This window comes from Podarcis gaigeae (assembly GCF_964106915.1).
Source record: "Podarcis gaigeae genome assembly, chromosome: 18".
NCBI lineage: Eukaryota > Metazoa > Chordata > Lepidosauria > Squamata > Lacertidae > Podarcis > Podarcis gaigeae.
Window position 1 is genome coordinate 3,990,906 of NC_139696.1, and position 17,253 is coordinate 4,008,158.

A 17,253-nucleotide genomic window follows, 5' to 3' on the forward strand; every position below is an offset into this window, starting at 1 on the left:
GCCCTGTCTAGGGAAGTTTTTAATGTTTGATGTTTTATCGTGTTTTTACTATTCTGTTGGGAGCTGCCTGGAGTAGGTAGGGAAACCCAACCAGATAGGCGGCGTATAAATAATAAATTATTATTAACTGAGGATCTGTTTGATAGTCACAGCTTTTGTGTGCGTGTTAATTGTGGAGCACTGTGCTAACCCCGAAACCCCTCATTTTTCCAGTCTGTCGACGGCCGCCAAATCAGAGTTGATCAAGCGGGCAAGTCGTCTGACAACAGGTCCCGCGGCTACAGAGGCGGCTCAGCTGGCGGCCGGGGCTTTTTCCGCGGAGGCAGAGGCCGGGGCCGGGGCTTCTCCAGAGGTGAGCCTGAGCTTGCAAGTGGCCTCTGTACTTTCAGACTTTGGTTGCGTTGAGCTGGATGCAACTCAAGCCTCTGTTCGGTTCTCCTTCCCCAGGAGCCGGTGGAGACCGAGGTTACGGTGGCAGCCGGTTTGAATCGAGAAGCGGGGGATACGGTGGTTCTAGAGACTACTATGGTGGCAGCAGGTAAGCCCTGGGGAGGTTGGGTCAAAAAACGGTCCCGTTTGCCCGCTGGTTGTAGCTGTGCCTTGTGAATGAACATCTTCTCGTCTCTCCCCACAGCAGGAGTCAAGGCAGCTATGGCGACAGGCCTTCAGGAGGTTCCTACAGAGACAGCTATGACAGTTATGGTAAGCCCTAGATCAAAAGGGAAAGGATACACTGACGTGGGAATGCCTGGAGCCTCTTTTTGATTTTTGCAGGGATGGTAACCTTTGGAAAAGTACCGTTAGGTTCGCTTTGGAGCCTATTTGCCGGCAAGCCTCTCCTTGCCCTCCAAAATCGCCACTCTTCTGGCAGGCCTCTAAGCACTCGCGCCACAGAAAAGCAGGGAGGGGAACCCCCGCCCTCATTAATGCATGCGCCACGCTTAGTCGGACCCAAAGCCAAAATTGCGAGTCGTTCGTGACTAGCGTTTTTTTCCCCCAGAAGCTGGAAATGACGCCAGAGAAACCCTCTCGAAAGCCCAGGAGCGAAAAAGAAAGGGGTGGGAGATAAGGAGAGATAGCGTTGGTAGCCTTGAGGTGCTGCTTTGCAAGCGAGTAGGGGAGGAAAAAATTGCTGGGACCTTTGTCTTTGCTTCAGTGCCTTTACAATTCTGCCTGCTTCTTGTCCTCAGCTACACACAACGAGTAAAAAACCTTCCTGGCTCAAGATCGTCCTTCCAATGGCTGTATTTATAAAGATTTTGGGAGCTTCGCTGAAATCCGTTCTTGTGTAGTCATCTCCTTTGTATTCTCACTTTTGTAGTAAACTCTCAGTTCTGACCTTGTCAAAACAAAAACACAGCCTGGCAGCTTCTAATATGCGATGGTCTGTTCAGACTCAAAGAAAGCTCTGGGTTTTTCCTCTCTCAAGTGTTTTAACGTTGTTGTTTTTTTAAAGCACTTAAGATTTTAGTTCATTTGTGAGCAGAGGTCTGTGTGTGTTTGGTTGTGTGTCCTTTAGTGTGTGTTGTTTTGTTTTTTTATTAAAAAGACGAAGGTTTTGGGGCCCCATTTCTGTGGATTTTTGGGTTTTGTTTTGAGCGAGAAAGGACCGTAATTGTTCAGTAGAAGCTGAGCAAGCTGTGAAGTCGGTTTGTTTTAGTGCATCGTTTTGTAACAAACTTTAGTGTAGCAAGGTAGGCGCTGTAGCCTGGGTATGACTTTATAAACGACTTTAAAAGGCAACCCACCTTGGTATACCTAAAGCGAAACTTTGTTTGTATGTTCAACCTGCAATTTAAGAGACTTTTGCTTGTATGCCATAAAACGTATCCCAGAAAGACTCTGCAAATCTTAACTCGCAAGAGGCTCGTGGAAAAAAAATGTTTATTTCTGTTGTCCTTTTTTTACTGGAAGAAAAGTATATGCCTAATTCAATTGATGTTGTAATTTTGAAGTGGTTTAAAAAGGATTTCTTGTACAGTTTTCCTTTTGGCTTCACGAAGCCTATTAAAAGTCCATCTGAAAAAAAATATTATATCTGCTCTTGAAATTTTACATCTTGCTGCACAACACAACTCTGGATTTGAGCGTCAAAAGTGTACAGTCAGACAGGAAGGGCAGCTAGCTGCAGAGAGGATTTTCAGGCTGGCTGTTGTAACGGTGGTGAAAACAACGCAAATCTTACTGTACTTTTAAGGCCTAGATAGACGCCAGGTCAGGTTGAGGGTGATTGAAGCTGAAGCAAGAGTAGCTAAAGGAGCGTAGCCACCTCCTTTCCCCATCCATGGGGTCCGTTCTCAGCTTGGCTGGAACGGATCCAACCTTTGAAAAATAACAACACGGCTCCCCATTGTCATTTGCACCCATTGTCATTAGCGTGTGAGCAAGAATTAGCTGACACCTTTGGTAGCTTGAAAAGCCAGCCAGACGTTCTTAGCCGACAAGGGAGCCTCGTTCTAACCGGGGTCAGCTGCTGCCGCCGCCGCCGCTGCCAATTCCTTGACAGTGTTCCAAGGCCGATAACTGTGACCTAATTTAGCTAGCTTTGTCGTTGCCTTCTTAAGTTCTGAGAATTCTCTGCTAGCGTATGGAAAACGGCAGTGCCTTGACGAAAAAGCGAAGTGTTGTGCATCCAACAGAGAGAGAGAGAGAACCTCTGGGACGAAAGCTGCTCTCTTGGCTAGTTCATATGTGGGGATAGTTCCGTAATTCGAGGTAACTCCTTTCCTCATGTCCGCATTCTTCCTCCTGTTGAGAGCTCATATTTATATATATATTTTTGAAAGTGAATGTTTTAACCCGTCTGAAAGCAAAAATTTTCTCTGCCAATTTTGGTCAGCTGAAAAAACAACCACCCTTTTTTTAAAAAATCCTCTTTTTTTTTAATCTCCTGTACTGAGTCTTGGTTTTTGTGGCATAAATTCCACGTGGGTCAGAAGGGGTGTTGCGTTCACAGCCATTTCTTTGCCGGTAGGGTAGATGTCAGATGGGGGGAAAAAAACAAATTCCCCCCCAAGGGACTAATGCTCATCTCGGGATACTCTTCGTTAAGACTTAAGTCCACGTAACTGTAACGTTCTCTGCCATCGTGTTTGCGTTTTAACTTTTCCCCCGTAGCCCACGCTTATTCCTAAGCAACCGTTTTCCTCCGCGACTAATGCTTTTTGTGGGGGGGGGGGGTTCAGCTGCCATTGTCCAGTCCGAGGGGGACGCAGGTTCAGTCTCGGAACGCTTGACCCCCACGCTGGACTCTTGAGAGTCAGTGCGGGTTCGCAGAACCCTTTTGTGGGGGAACTGGTTGCTGTGGGGGGGGGGCGGATTGTGTGAGGGTGGGCAGGGTAGAAAGCATAGAGGTTTTGCCGTGTGTGGTATAGATATATTTTTGTAACCCGAGTTTGTCTTGGCAGGTTGACGGAGGAAAAAAAGACCATTGATCAGGAAGTGGTTTTGAGGCTGAGCGCAGAACATAGACCGTAAGCCAACTTCGACTCTTTAGCAGGTAAGGTTCTTGGTGGTTCGCTAGGCGTATGGGTTTTGTTTTCAGATTAATGCTGACATATATATATCCTAAGTTTTCTTGTCTGGGGTGCTAACTGCGTATTCCCCCCTGATCTTTTCTTTCAGTCGCGTGCTGCGTGGAAGAGGACCGGCGAGGAGCACACCGGCCTCCAGGCTGGGCAGCAAAAGCTTCGAGAGCTGTTTGCATTTTTTTAAAATGGATTCAACAAGGCTAATAAAACACAGGGCTACAAATATGGCTGAGTTGTGCACATACGCTGAAGGCAACGGGGAGCCATGGCGGGGGCGTGTTGGCAACACTTGCACCCCCAAAAAGGCACATTGTGGAGTCATTACTAACCTAGTTGAATTACAGAGGAGGGGAATGTAGCTCTTAAGAAAACTGCTTAGGGATGGCTCTAGCCCTCCGTATCTAGGAAGCCTTTAACCCCCCACCTTATTACCCTAGATCCTTTATTTTGGGGCTGGGTCCCGAGAGAAGCCTCCCAGGTTGTAAAGAGTTCTGGCAGAGCGACGCTGAGCATTTAGGAATGAAGGAACCCTTTCCCAGAAGGCTGTTCTGTGAACTAGGGGACATTCCCGACACAGCGCAGGAGGAGTCTGAGGGTAAAACGTCCTTCTACTCTGTACAAGTTAGCTGAGAGCTTTTGAGGCTCTTGGGTTAAAGGGATATTTCTTGGAGAGTGCAGGGAAGGGGCGAGCTTTGCAGCTCACTACTACATTATTGCTTATTTCGTAACCCGTGCTCTGCTTCATTGCAGTATGCGAGAATAAAATCGTAAATAAATAGAAAAGTTTAAATCGGCAGTAAATCATAAGCTTCAAATTCCAACCTTCTACGTATCTGGGAAGGCTTCGCTAAACATGTTTTAATTATGCGCTAGAAAGAGTACAGTAATTGATAAGTATAGGTGCCCTGGGTTCTCCCTACAGATAAAGCTCATTGGCCACCAAAAGCTGGGTTTCAGAAACAGCATATACCGTATTTTTCACCCTATAGGACGCACTTTTTCCCCTCCAAAAATGAAGGGGAAATGTGTGTGCATCCTATGGGGCGAATGCAGGCTTTCGCTGAAGCCTGGAGAGCGAGAGGCGTCGGTGCGCACCGATACTTCTCGCTCTCCAGGCTCCAGGAAGCTATCCGCAAGCCTTGCGCGCCCGGGGGACCTCCCCCCAGGCGCGCAAGCCTTGCGGGCGGCAGCCTGCAGCACAGAGCACGGTGCGCCCCTTGGAGGACGCCCCGTGCTTCGCGCAGGTGTCCACAAGCCTTGCGCGCCCGGGGGAACTCCCCCCGGCGCGCAGGGCTTGCGGACACCTGCGCGAAGCACGGGGCGCCCTTTGGTGTCCGAAGCATGGCGCCCCGAAGCAGAGCGCCCCGCGCGCCGGACAGACATCGGCCAGCCCCACAATCTCGGGGGACAGCGGGGAGGCGCAGAGCCGCCATCCCACTGTTCCCCGACCTGTTCCCCCCCAAAAAAGTAGGTGCGTCCTATGGGACGAAAAATACGGTACCTAAAACACTCAGCCCCAGTAAACAAAAACAGTAGCTTTTGAAGGGTGTAACTTGGTGGATTTATGGCTCTGAATCTGCCCAGCTCCCAGAACTGAAAAGCAATTTGCCATCACCCTGGCTGCCACATATCTCTGTGTGGCAGGAGGCAGTGTCTCCAGTTTGCAAGCTTGCTCGCTTCAGCTCCTGCCCATTTTTAAAACCAGCTTTCGATCAAGTAATTTCCCAGCCTTAAAATGGAAAGTGGGGTGGGTTTGTTTTTTTTTAAGTGTAAAGAGCTTTGTATTAACACTGCAGCCCGAATCTGCTTTTAAGATTTGACCAGAGAGGTTCCCAACGTGACTCTTCATTCAATCATTTAAGGCTGTCTCTGCAATCTTTAAAACACACAAACAAATGGGATGTGGAGAGAGGAAGAAATCAAAACTTGGGCATCAGTTCTTAAAAGAGTTTACCAGTTGCTCAAACCTTTAATTGTGATTTCTACCCATATGTCCTAGGCAGCCTTCTGGAGCACTGGAGAATTTAGTAAATTTGTACAATGCCTTTTATCTGTAGATCTTGGGGGAGTTCACAACATAAAAATATAGGATAAACATCATAAATCTCCCCTCTACCCCACAAACATTTAATGAAAAGGACTTTAATAAGGAAAAGATCTGGTTGAAGAGGAATGTGTTTCGCCTGGTTCCTAAAGCTGTATTAAAGGCACCAGCTGTATCTCCATGGGGGGAAATCATTCCTTAAACTCTTATGTAGGTTTGCAGCCCACTAAATTTAGAGTAGACCCAAATCTCTACTTGCCAGTTTAACAAGGAAGTTTGAGGTAGCTCAGTCCATAGGGCACGAGTCACTTGATTGCAGGGCTGTGGGTTCGAGCTCCTGGTTGGGCAAAAAAAGTCACGGGGTCCCACTTTATGATTCCATGAAAGGATGGAGTAAAATTGCGAGAGAGGAACATAGAAAAGCCATAGCGGCAGACTCCTCACTTAAACATGAGCTGGCGCACGTTGACAAGCCGTGTCCTTCAAATTGATCTGCTCAGAATATGACATAACGCTACATCAAAACCCAAGTCTTATGCCTGACTTGACAACCTTTTAGATCCTTGGGAGATTGCCTAGCCGATGGGTAGGCAAACTAAGGGCCGGATCTGGCCCAATCGCCTTCTCAAACCGGCCCGTGGACAGTCCGGGAATCGGCGTGTTTTTACATGAGCAGAATGTGCCCTTTGATTTAAAATGCATCTCTGGGTTATTTGTGGGGCCTGCCTGTTTTTACATGAGTAGAATGTGCTTTTATTTAAAAATGCATCTCTGGGTTATTTGTGGGGCATAGGAATGGGTTCATTTTTTAAATTTGAAATATAGTCCGGCCCACTACACGGTCTGAAGGACGATGGACCGGCCCAAAGCTGAAAAAGGTTTTTGCTGACCCCTGGCCTAGCCTTAAATCTCCCAAGGTCGGCTAAGGTTCCCCATTGCCCATTGTCCTTTAAGTGTGAGCATAGACTAGTAGCCTTTGACACCCCCCTCTGAATTTTGGCCATCCCATAGTTTAATTGCACTGCGGGAAGATGTGCTTTGCCTGCTCTGAATCTTTCGGCAGAGGGGGGCCAGATTTCTAAAAGCCATGTCTCCAGATGCTGCTCTCAATTGTCATCTTCTGGCATCCTTTAAAGGCAGGAATGCTTAATTTGAGGGTCATGGGTTCAAGACCCATTGGGCGGGAGGTTGCTGCATCACGGGGTTGGACTAGATGACTTTGGGTGGCTTCCAACTCTTCCACAGTTCTGCAATTTCAGACAAACGGGGCTTTTTTCATCTCACCTGCCTGTTGCTCCTCCCTGGGCGCGCACAACATTTTCCAGGAGAGCTGGGTGCCCTCTTTATTCTATTTGCGGGCAAAAAAGCAGGATTTTTAAAACCTGTGCCTGTTTTTCCCAGCAGAGGGTGCTTTATGGCAAGAGAAAAAGATGACAGAACGGTGATGGCCGTGTTTAGAAATAATCTCTGCGGGGAAATAACATACTTGAGGTCACGAGTTGGGGGACCCCTTGTGTGCAGAACTGCGGCTTGATGCTTCCTGTGTTTTCTAAATCGGTCCTTTTATTTAGAACAATGAGGACTAGATTCTTTATTCCCAAGGAAGGGAGGATAGACAGTGGTTTTGCATGCAGGATGGGCTGAGAAGGCCTGAAATCTTGCAGCTGCCAGTCAGTGTAATAATAATAAATTTTATTTATATCCCACCCTCCCCACCCGAAGCCGGGCTCAGGGCGGCTAACAACAATAAAATAGTACAACATTCTAAAATCATTCATTATAAAATTAATTCAAATCATATTGATGGCAGCCATTGGGCTAGAGATTCTGTGAAGATTGTCAAAGGAGGGAGTCAGGCTGTGCCCTGGCCAAAGGCCTGGTGAAACAGCTCTGTCTTGCAGGCCCTGCAATAATAATAATTTTATTATTTATACCCCGACCATCTGGCTGGGCTTCCCCAGCCACTCTGGGCGGCTTCCCAAAAAATATTAAAATGCTGTAATACATCAAACATTAAAAGCTTCCCTAAACAGGGCTGCCTTCAGGTGTCTTCTAAAAGTCTGGTAGTAGTTCTCTTTGACATCTGGTGGGAGGGCGTTCCACAGGGCGGGCGCCACTACCAAGAAGGCCCTCTGCCTGGTTCCCTGTAACTTGGCTTCTCGCAGGGAGGGAACCGCCAGAAGGCCATCGGAGCTGGACCTCAGTGTAGGCAATATCTAGCCAGATGCTCCAAGGGGGGGGTGGTAGCAGCAAGCTGCCCATCCCTGAGTTGCAGCTGAGTGACATCTGGAAGGCTAAAAATCCCACTTTTAGCTTTTAGGGAAATGCCAACCAGACGTTGAGCTGAACTGGCTTCCAGAGGCGACATTCCCAGTCTTCCAAATGACAACAACACCCAGAGTTGAACTGTGGAACTCCCTTACACAGGACGCAAGGACCGTTTTTTCTGCATCTGACCAGTTGCCCCCCTCCTTAGGTGTACAAACACCCCCCTCCGATTTGCATTTGCCTCTCGCACCCGGATGCCCAGAAATAGTATACCTCCAAAAGGTGGTTGCTAGGCGGCAAAATGTACACCAAGGAAACAGAAAGCAGGCAGCAATTCAAAGCTCTTCCCCAGCTCCTTATATTTAGATGCATTTTAATATGGCGATGGGTGCCCTGTTGGATTTCTGCCTGCTGCCCAGCTCTTTAAAGGCCCATATTTGAAAAGAGGCAACCTCTGCTCAGTAGTGAGAGCTGGACCCTCAAGAAGGCTGATGGCTGAAGAATGGATGCTTTTGAATTCTGGTGCTGGAGGAGACTCTTGAGAGTCCCATGGACTGCAAGAAGATCCAACCTCTCCATTCTGAAGGAAATCAGCCAAGAGTGCTCACTGGAAGGACAGATCCTGAAGCTGAGGCTCCAAGACTTTGGTCCCCTCATGAGAAGAGAAGACTCCCTGGAAAAGACCCTGATGTTGGGAAAGATGGAGGGCGCAAGGAGAAGGGGACGACGGAGGACGAGATGGTGGGACAGTGTTCTCGAAGCAACTGACATGAGTTTGACCAAACTGCGGGAGGCAGTGGAAGACAGGAGGGCCTGGCATGCTCTGGTCCAGGGGGTCACGAAGAGGCGGACACGACTAAACAACAAAAGGGGAGGGATGCAAATAATATATTTCACTGGGCAAAATCGGCTGCCTTTGACAGGGTTCCTCTGTAGGGGGGAAGCTGGGCAGAAGGTTTGCCTCTCGGGCCCAACAGAGGCATTCCTACAGAGGGAGCAGGCAGCAGGTGGATTAAAAAAGCCAGCCCATGTTTTGGAGCTCTGAGCCTCCGCGTCATAGGAATGCCTTGCGTGTTTTGTCTCAGCCTCCTGGGTTTATCTGTTCCTCCCGGGGCATCGCATCTTTTTTTCCATCCAAAACATAGGCTACTTTCCATGCTCTCCATCCTTTTCCCCTGGTTCTTCTGAAGCAATAAACAAAAAAACCCCCAGCTTTACGCAGAGAGCTGTGCGCTTGCGCAAATTCCATGCGTGTTTTGGAAGCTCATGGGCAACGCCATTCGAGTGTTTTGTTCCTTTTGAAGCTCCACACCTTGTCGATTTAATAAAGCTATTTTCTGACCTGTTTTGGGGGGAGCCTTGGAAAAACAAGCGGTTGGACCGCGATGGGGCTGGGTCTCCCTTGTTTGTTGGCATGGGGGAGGCCTCTTGCAACTGTTCTTGGGACATTGGGGGATCTTTGGCAAGGACTTGGGGACCTGTAAAGGTAAAGGGACCCCTGACCGTTACGTCCAGTCCTGGCCGACTCTGGGGTTGTGGCGCTCATCTCGCTTTACTGGCCAAGGGAGCCGGCGTACAGCTTCCGGGTCATGTGGCCAGCAGGACTAAGCCGCTTCTGGCGAACCAGAGCAGCGCACGGAGATGCCGTTTACCTTCCCGCCGGAGTGGTACCTATTTATCTACTTGCGTTTTGACGTGCTTTTGAAGTGCTAGGTTGGCAGGAGCAGGGACCGATCAACGGGAGCTCACCCCGTCGCAGGGATTCGAACCACCGACCTTCTGATCGGCAAGTCCTAGGCTCTGTGGTTTAACCCACAGCGCCACCCATATCCCTTTTAAGGGGGAACTAAGAATGTCAGAAAAGCCATCTGGATGCTCCAGGAAGCAGGATTCGAACACAAAAGCAGCCCTCTTCTCTCCTGTGGCTTCCGGCACCTGGTGTTCAGAAGCCATTTCTGCTTTGTGAACAGTTCTCTCGCCAAGTGTTCCTCTATGAACTTGTCCATTCATTCCCCCCCAATTTGATTTATTTCTTACATTTAAAAACCCAATTTCGAGCCCCCCTTCTGCAGTTGCTTATATTTTTTTATTTTCACTCCATGTCCAAGTTAAAGCTAATTATTCTTTATCCAGTATACTCAATATTATTTTTCATCACTGCACATCTTTATATCAACCCTGCTAATGATTTAATCTGCTTACAATAATGTTTTAAATACTCAATAAAACGATTTCCACTCTGAATGAAAAACACTGTCTTCTTGGTTCCTTATTCTTCATTTAAATCTTGCCATTTCTGCATATTCCAACAATTTTTGCTGCTAAATTTCTTTGGGATGTTATCTTTTTTCCATCCCTGGGCATAAATCATTTGGGGCTCCGTGATTGCAAACATAAATGAATTTTTATATTGTGTGGATTTCTCTACCCCTACTATTCCCAAAAGCAAAGCCTCTGGTTTCTAAATAAAAGTTATATTAAACTTCTTTTTTTCAACTCAATATATATAATTTTTTCAACTCAATATATATAATTTTTTCAACTCAATATATATAATTTCCTAGTAAGCTTTTGCCTTCTTACAGCACCACCACATCTGACAGAAGGTAATTTCCTTCTTACATTCCCAACAAACATTTGATTCAGATTTATGCATTTTCGCTAGTCGGTTAGGTGTCAGGTACCACCTATTTTCAAATAATTTTCTTTTACGCACTGTAAACTTCAAATGTACCTTCCACAGTCGTTCCCAGGCTGCCATTTCAATCTTGCGTCCTGTATCCACTTCCCAGTGTATCATTGATGATTTCACTTGTTCCTTTTTAAGGTTAACGATGCGCAGCGAGGAAAAGGAGGAGAGCTTTTATTTCTTCTGCCCTGAGTCTCCCGACAAACTGTGCGGCCCCCTATAGATAACTCAAGTCTCTTTGACGGGACTTTTTCCCCAACGCTGCCGGTTCTTCGCCTGTTGCAACCTCAGTTGGCACAAATGGAGCTGCCCTATACACTTTCATAGGCAGGGCCGGATTATCAACCTAGTAAGGTAAAGGGACCCCTGACCATTAGGTCCAGTCGTGGCCGACTCTGGGGTTGCAGCGCTCATCTCGCTTTACTGGCCGAGGGAGCCGGCGTACAGCTTCCGGGTCATGTGGCCAGCATGTCTGAGCCGCTTCTGGCGAACCAGAGCAGCGCACGGAAACGCCGTTTACCTTCCCGCCAGAGTGGTACCTATTTATCTACTTGCACTTTGACGTGCTTTCAAACTGCTAGGTTGGCAGGAGCAGGGAGCGAGCAACGGGAGCTCACCCCATTGCGAGGATTCGAACCACTGACCTTCTGATCAGCAAGTCCTAGGCTCTGTGGTTTAACCCACGTCCCTAACGAAGCTACTATTGGATGGCAATTGGAAATTAATAAAAATTATTATCGGAGCAAGCCTTATCAAAATGAATGGGCATAATTGGCCCATTCATTTCAATAGGTCTTCCCCAAGGCGGAAGCTCCAACCCAGCCCTTAATAATATGTACAAACTCCTAATAATAATTTAGAAGAGGTGCTGACATATATATTGGAGGTCTTGTGTATATTCAATATATTGGGGGCAGAGGAGCCACACACCACAGATTCAAGGCAGACATTTAGAGCACATGGGAACCCAGTCTTGGCTGGGGAGGGCAGGGTATAAATAAAAATTATTATTATTATTATTATTATTATTATTATTAACTGTAGTTTCTCTGGGAACTGTACCTCTGCGACAGGGTTGGGTGGAGGAGAAACTGCCATTTCCAGGATTCCTCTGTGTGTGTGTTGTGTGTGTGTGTGTGTGTGTGGATTGTCATGCGCTTTAAATGCGCCTCAGATGCGCTTTAAATCCGTGCTGCGGAGGCTGCGATCTGCGGCGAGAGGCTAGAACTGATTCAATAAATTGACTTTATTTTTCCTTTTTTTTTTTTAAAAAAGGAGAGATAGTGATGAATAAAAGGATCAGGGCTTCGGTTATTTATTTATTTACCTGCGCGCTTTACATAACCCTAACCCCTCCCCTCCCCTCCCCATTCATTCAAATGAAACCCCGGATACCCGTCCAATCAGAAGCGTCTCATTATCCTTGAATGACACACACACTCACTCTTTGTGGTCACGTGGGTTGCCCTCCCCCCCCCGCGCAGCTTCCTCTCCGCGTTCCTAAGTGGGTGGGTCCCTTTTCATTCATAAATCCTCTCTGTCCCTTTTAAATCAAAATTAAGGTGTGAGCTACGGGAAGGAAGGCGGAAAGCGGGGAACCCCCTTGAAATCTGAGAGGGAGAGAGAGAGAGGATCCGGAGCTCCGCTTTTTCTCCTGTTTTTGGAGCTTTTAGTTATTTATTTAGATGCGAGTTCACGAATTTAGGTGAGTCCAGAGTATTATTATTGCTATTATTAATTCTAGGGAGCCCTAAATCTTTCCTCCTGCAACATCATTCATTCTCCTTTCCTCTGTGTGTCCATCTGTTAACGCTCTCTTCCTGTTCCCATTCTTTTCCCCTCCCCTTTTTTTCTGTAGCCTTATCATTTTATTCCTAATAATAATAATAATAATAATAATAATAATATTTTAAAATAAGATAAGCAAAGGAAACGTCGCTTCCCTTGTCCAACTCCTCCCACCCCACCCCCCAAAAAAAATCCAGACCATGTTTTTTCTTGCTGGCTTGGATATTTCCAATGTGTTTTCCGCTCCTTTGAAAAAAAATAACAATTTAAATTTAAATTACGCATGCATCACCCAGTTTTGCAATTGAGGGGCGGGGGAAAGAGTGAGATGGTGTCTGTGTGTTGTGATGAACGGAGATGGGTCTCCATTAGGTGAAATTCTCCGGGGTGTGTGTGGATTTTTTGTATTATTATTATTAAATGATCCGCTAGTTTGTTTTGGAAGAAACAGGCTCGTAAAGGACGATTTGTTCCCTTGCTGTCATTCCGGGGCTTGCAATGGAAGCGGGGGGAGGAAAAGGGAGAAACAATCTACATTTTTATTTGCATGAAAGCGAAAGTCCTTCGTCTCCCTCTTTCTATGGGTCTACTCGGCGAAAGCGTGCAGCGCCTTGCAGCAGATCCGAGAAACTGACTAATATTTTCCCGTTGCAAGGAGACAGCTGCAGCCGACCTCCTTAAGGAGGGAAGATAATCATGCAATCGACTTATTTTAATTTTCATTTGGGAGGAAATGATTCGGCTGGCATGATCTGACTCAGCTTTTACGCGGAGTTGAGACATTCCCCCCGCTCACCCCCCCCCATTAGTCATGTCCATTCATCTCAACCTATTTTATCCTTGGATGGATCCAAACGTGGGTGCATGAATTGTTGTTTTTAAAAATTTCTGGATATATAATATATATTTTACTGTGCAGATTAATTTCTCCCCAAACCCCAAACGGAATCGTTAATGCAAATCTAGTCCTTATTATTATTATTTATTTTATTACCCCGCCCATTTGGCAAAGCCAAGAGGGCAAAATTAAAAATATCCACGCTTACCCTGGGAGCAAGCCCTGCACTGAACGCATCTGGCCTTGACTTCTGAGTAGACCTATGCAGGAGTGGGTGTGTTGTTGTGGTGGTGGTTGTGGTTGTTGTGTTGTCAGAAAGGCAGAGAGGGAGATCCTCACCTCTGAAGCCTGCGGAGGCTTTTCTGTTCTGGGTCGGATCCTGCCTCCCAGCAAAAGAGGTGGGGGAATTCCTCTCTCCCCCCCCCCCACTCTCCAGTTTCTCTATCAGCTACCAAAATAAGTACCAGCAGCAGCTTTTATGTCTGCTGCCTCTGTCCATCCACCCTGGTATTTAAAAACAAATAGAAATAATTTTACAGCGGATCCTGTGCGAAGGGAGGGGCTGTCAAGAAACCCAGGCAAATCATGGCTCCTAAACCCTTTTTGCAAAAGGAGAGAGGTGTTCGTTTGCTTTTGCATGCAAAAAAAATGCAAAAGGGTTTGTGTTTATCTATTATTTCGCTGCATTCGTTGCTCGATTCAGAGGCAGTTTCCTCCATTCATCCCTTCTATCTGTTCGTCTTCACATCTTTCCTCCCTCCTCCAAAAAAATCTGTCCTTTTATTGTGTTGACAGCAGCAGCAACCGTTGTGCCTCGCAGCCCTCTTAAACCCCTGCCTTAGCTTTTCTCCATTTCAATTTCTTTTAAAACTCGCTCCCTGTAGTGTCTCTCGGCTATCTCTTACTTAATCCAGCCATTGGCTTAAGATGGCAGTTGTGGAGTTACGACTGGGTAGAACCTCAATAGCCAGGAGAAATCTACCCCAGTGTGGGGAAGAGCAATAGATCTACAGTGGTACCTCGGGTTACATACGCTTCAGGTTACAGACTCCGCTAACCCAGAAATAGTGCTTCAGGTTAAGCACTTTGCTTCAGGATGAGAACAGAAATCGTGCTCCGGCGGCGCGGCGGCAGCAGGAGGCCCCATTAGCTAAAGTGGTGCTTCAGGTTAAGAACAGTTTCAGGTTAAGAACGGACCTCCGGAACGAACTAAGTACCGTACTTAACCCGTTACCACTGGAAAAGCATAGGGAGCTTCCTTGTACAGTGGTACCTCGGGTTACATACGCTTCAGGTTACATACGCTTCAGGTTACAGACTCTGCTAACCCAGAAATAGTGCTTCAGGTTAAGAACTCTGCTTCAGGATGAGAACAGAAATTGTGCTCCGGCGGTGCGGCGGCAGCAGGAGGCCCCATTAGCTAAAGTGGTACTTCAGGTTAAGAACAGTTTCAGGTTAAGTACAGACCTCCGGAACGAATTAAGTACTTAACCTGAGGTACCACTGTATTTGCCTAGTTGCTGTATTAAACCGAGAGCAGCTTGCCCACTGAGATGATTCCTTAAGGCAGAAGTCTGTGTCTGAGCTTCCTGGGCCCTTTGAATGAATGATTGACGCAAACAATTCAGAGGATCTGTCTATTCACAGATTTTGTGGTTTTTTTAGGAGTGGAACCTTCATATATAGCTGCAGTCTATCTCTGATTGGGACGCGGGTGGCGCTGTGGGTTAAACCACAGAGCCTAGGACTTGCCGATCAGAAGGTCGGCGGTTCGAATCCCTGCAATGACGGGGTGAGCTCCCGTTGCTCGGTCCCAGCTCCTGCCAACCTAGCAGTTCGAAAGCACGCCAAAGTGGAAGTAGATAAATAGGTACCCATCCGGAGGGAAGGTAAACGGCATTTCCATGCGCTGCTCTGGTTCGCCGGAAGCGGCTCAGTCCTGCTGGCCACATGACCCGGAAACTGTACGCCGGCTCCCTCGGCCACTAAAGCGAGATGAGCGCCGCAACCCCAGAGTCGGCCACGACTGGACCTAATGGTCAGGGGTCCCTTTACCTTTACCTACGTTTGCTATACTCTACATTTCAGGGTTGTGGGTTTGATTCCCATGTTGGGTCAAAAAATTCTAGACTGTTGGGGTTGGACTGGATGACCTTCAGAAGCCCCCTTCTGACTATGATCCACAGCAGGTAGGGAGTTGATGGACAGACAGGCTGCTTTTCTCATTTCCACACACACACCCTCCCTGATCATCATGGAAGGATTTCATCTCCATGGTGATATGAGTTGCAGGATGTTTTTTTTCCGCTTGCAGGCTTTTAACCCTGCAGCTCCCGGAATTAAAACCGGCAAAGAAATAACCTCATGGCTAGGGGGAATTGGAACTACAACTCCCATCAGCCGGTGCCAGCACCGCGGTTGGGAGACGTCGTTCGAATCGCTGAGAGGGCAGGAGACTGCTCTGCCCTTAAACCCAGTGCGCTGCCTCAGGCTGCAGGACAGACAGGCAACATAGAATAGAATTGGAAGGGGAGGTCCAGCAATGCAGGAATATGCAGCTGTCTCGAACCTGCAACCTTGGCATTATCAGGGCTGCACTCTGACCACCTGAGGTACCCAGGTAAATCCATCACACATAAACACACACAGAGGGAAACTCACAAGCAAGGAATGACAGAGGACCGGGGCTTTCCCCCAGCTTCTGGTAATCAGAGATAGGTAAAGGTAAAGGGACCCCTGACCATTAGGTCCAGTCGTGGCTGACTCTGGGGTTGCGGCGCTCATCTTGCTTTACTGGCCGAGGGAGCCGGTGTACAGCTTCAGGTCATGTGGCCAGCAGGACTAAGCCGCTTCTGGAGAACCAGAGCAGCGCACGGAAACGCCGTTTACCTTCCCGCCAGAGTGGTACCTATTTATCTACTTGCACTTTGACGTGCTTTTAAACTGCTAGGTGGGCAGGAGCAGGGACCGAGCAACGGGAGCTCACCCCGTCATTGCGGGGATTCAAACCACCGACCTTCTGATGGGCAAGTCCTAGGCTCTGTGGTTTAACCCACAGCGCCACCCGCGTCCCTTATAGCAAAAGTAGTCGTACGCAATGAATAAATTCACGGCCAAACCGAACAATTTCCTCCTAAATCACAACGAGACCTGAAATGAAGGCGCTGAAGGTCAACAGCAGCAACCCTCCAGCCCAAGGTTCAAAGCTATTCTGTAGCAAGTAGCACTTTCCACATGCTCAGAGGCCAGGTGGCTGGAGACCACGCAGTGGGGCGCTAAGCTTTTGTGAACTTTTGGGGACATTATGGGACTTGGAGCAAAAAGGCATTAACGGGGGCAGTGTGGGAAATTATTTATTTTGTGGGTGGGTCCACACCATACCTTTAAAGCATGTGACATCCCCCAAGGGATTCTGGGAACCGTAGTTGGACGGCGCTGTCCGTTGTACCTCTGTGAAGAGTAAGAACCACAGCTCCCGGGATTCCTTGGGGGGTGCCATGCGTATTAAGCGCGCGTCCGGTGTGCTTAAAAACTCGCTCGAGCCACGGCCTGACTTGGTGGAAGCCAACTCTCTTATTTAGCTCGAAACCATGTGGACTAGAACCCTTATTTTGGGGGAAAGGGTTGTTGCTCTGTGGCTGCACGCAGAGGTACGATGGGGGTCGGAAGAGAGAGAGAAAGAAAGAGAGAGAGAGAGACCCTTCTGCCTAAAACCCCAGAGAGTTGCTGCCAGCCAGTGTTGGCAACCCCAAACTAGACCAGCGAATGGCTTGGCTCGGTATATAAACCAGATTAGACCAACCAGGAGGACGAGGCAGGATCAGGGCAGTGGGTTCAACCCCTCGCCTCTTCAGGTAGGGCTGCGGAACACCCCTACCTGGAACCCCGGGCAGCTGCTGCCAGCCAGTGTTGACAACACCAAGGTCAATGGGGCCTGACTCCTAATTTCCTCTGGGAGCGTGTGTGTGCCTCCTGCCTTCGCTACGGGTAGGAGGAATTGCATTCAGGTCCTTGCACCTTGCACACACGTGTGTGCATGTGTGTGCATGCTACTAGCTCCTTAAGCGGCGGGTGGGTGCCACAAAACCCCTTCCCA

General features: G+C 48.0%; 1 protein-coding gene across 2 annotated transcripts in view; it reads left to right on the forward strand.

The window, feature by feature from the left end:
* CIRBP (cold inducible RNA binding protein) overlaps nucleotides 1-3,753 on the forward strand; it is a 6,407-nt gene extending 2,654 nt beyond the window's left edge. Inside the window, exons 4-8 of one of the 2 annotated variants that reach the window (XM_083720778.1) lie at nucleotides 214-352; nucleotides 448-538; nucleotides 635-702; nucleotides 1,191-3,499; nucleotides 3,625-3,753. In XM_083720778.1, coding sequence (XP_083576904.1) covers nucleotides 214-352; nucleotides 448-538; nucleotides 635-702; nucleotides 1,191-1,207 — 315 coding nt within the window. In that variant the 3' untranslated portion in view covers nucleotides 1,208-3,499; nucleotides 3,625-3,753. The remainder of the gene's footprint in view (nucleotides 1-213; nucleotides 353-447; nucleotides 539-634; nucleotides 703-1,190; nucleotides 3,500-3,624) is intronic. The other variant, XM_083720779.1, reaches the window with a different exon arrangement.
* Nucleotides 3,754-17,253: the final 13,500 nt, after the last annotated feature.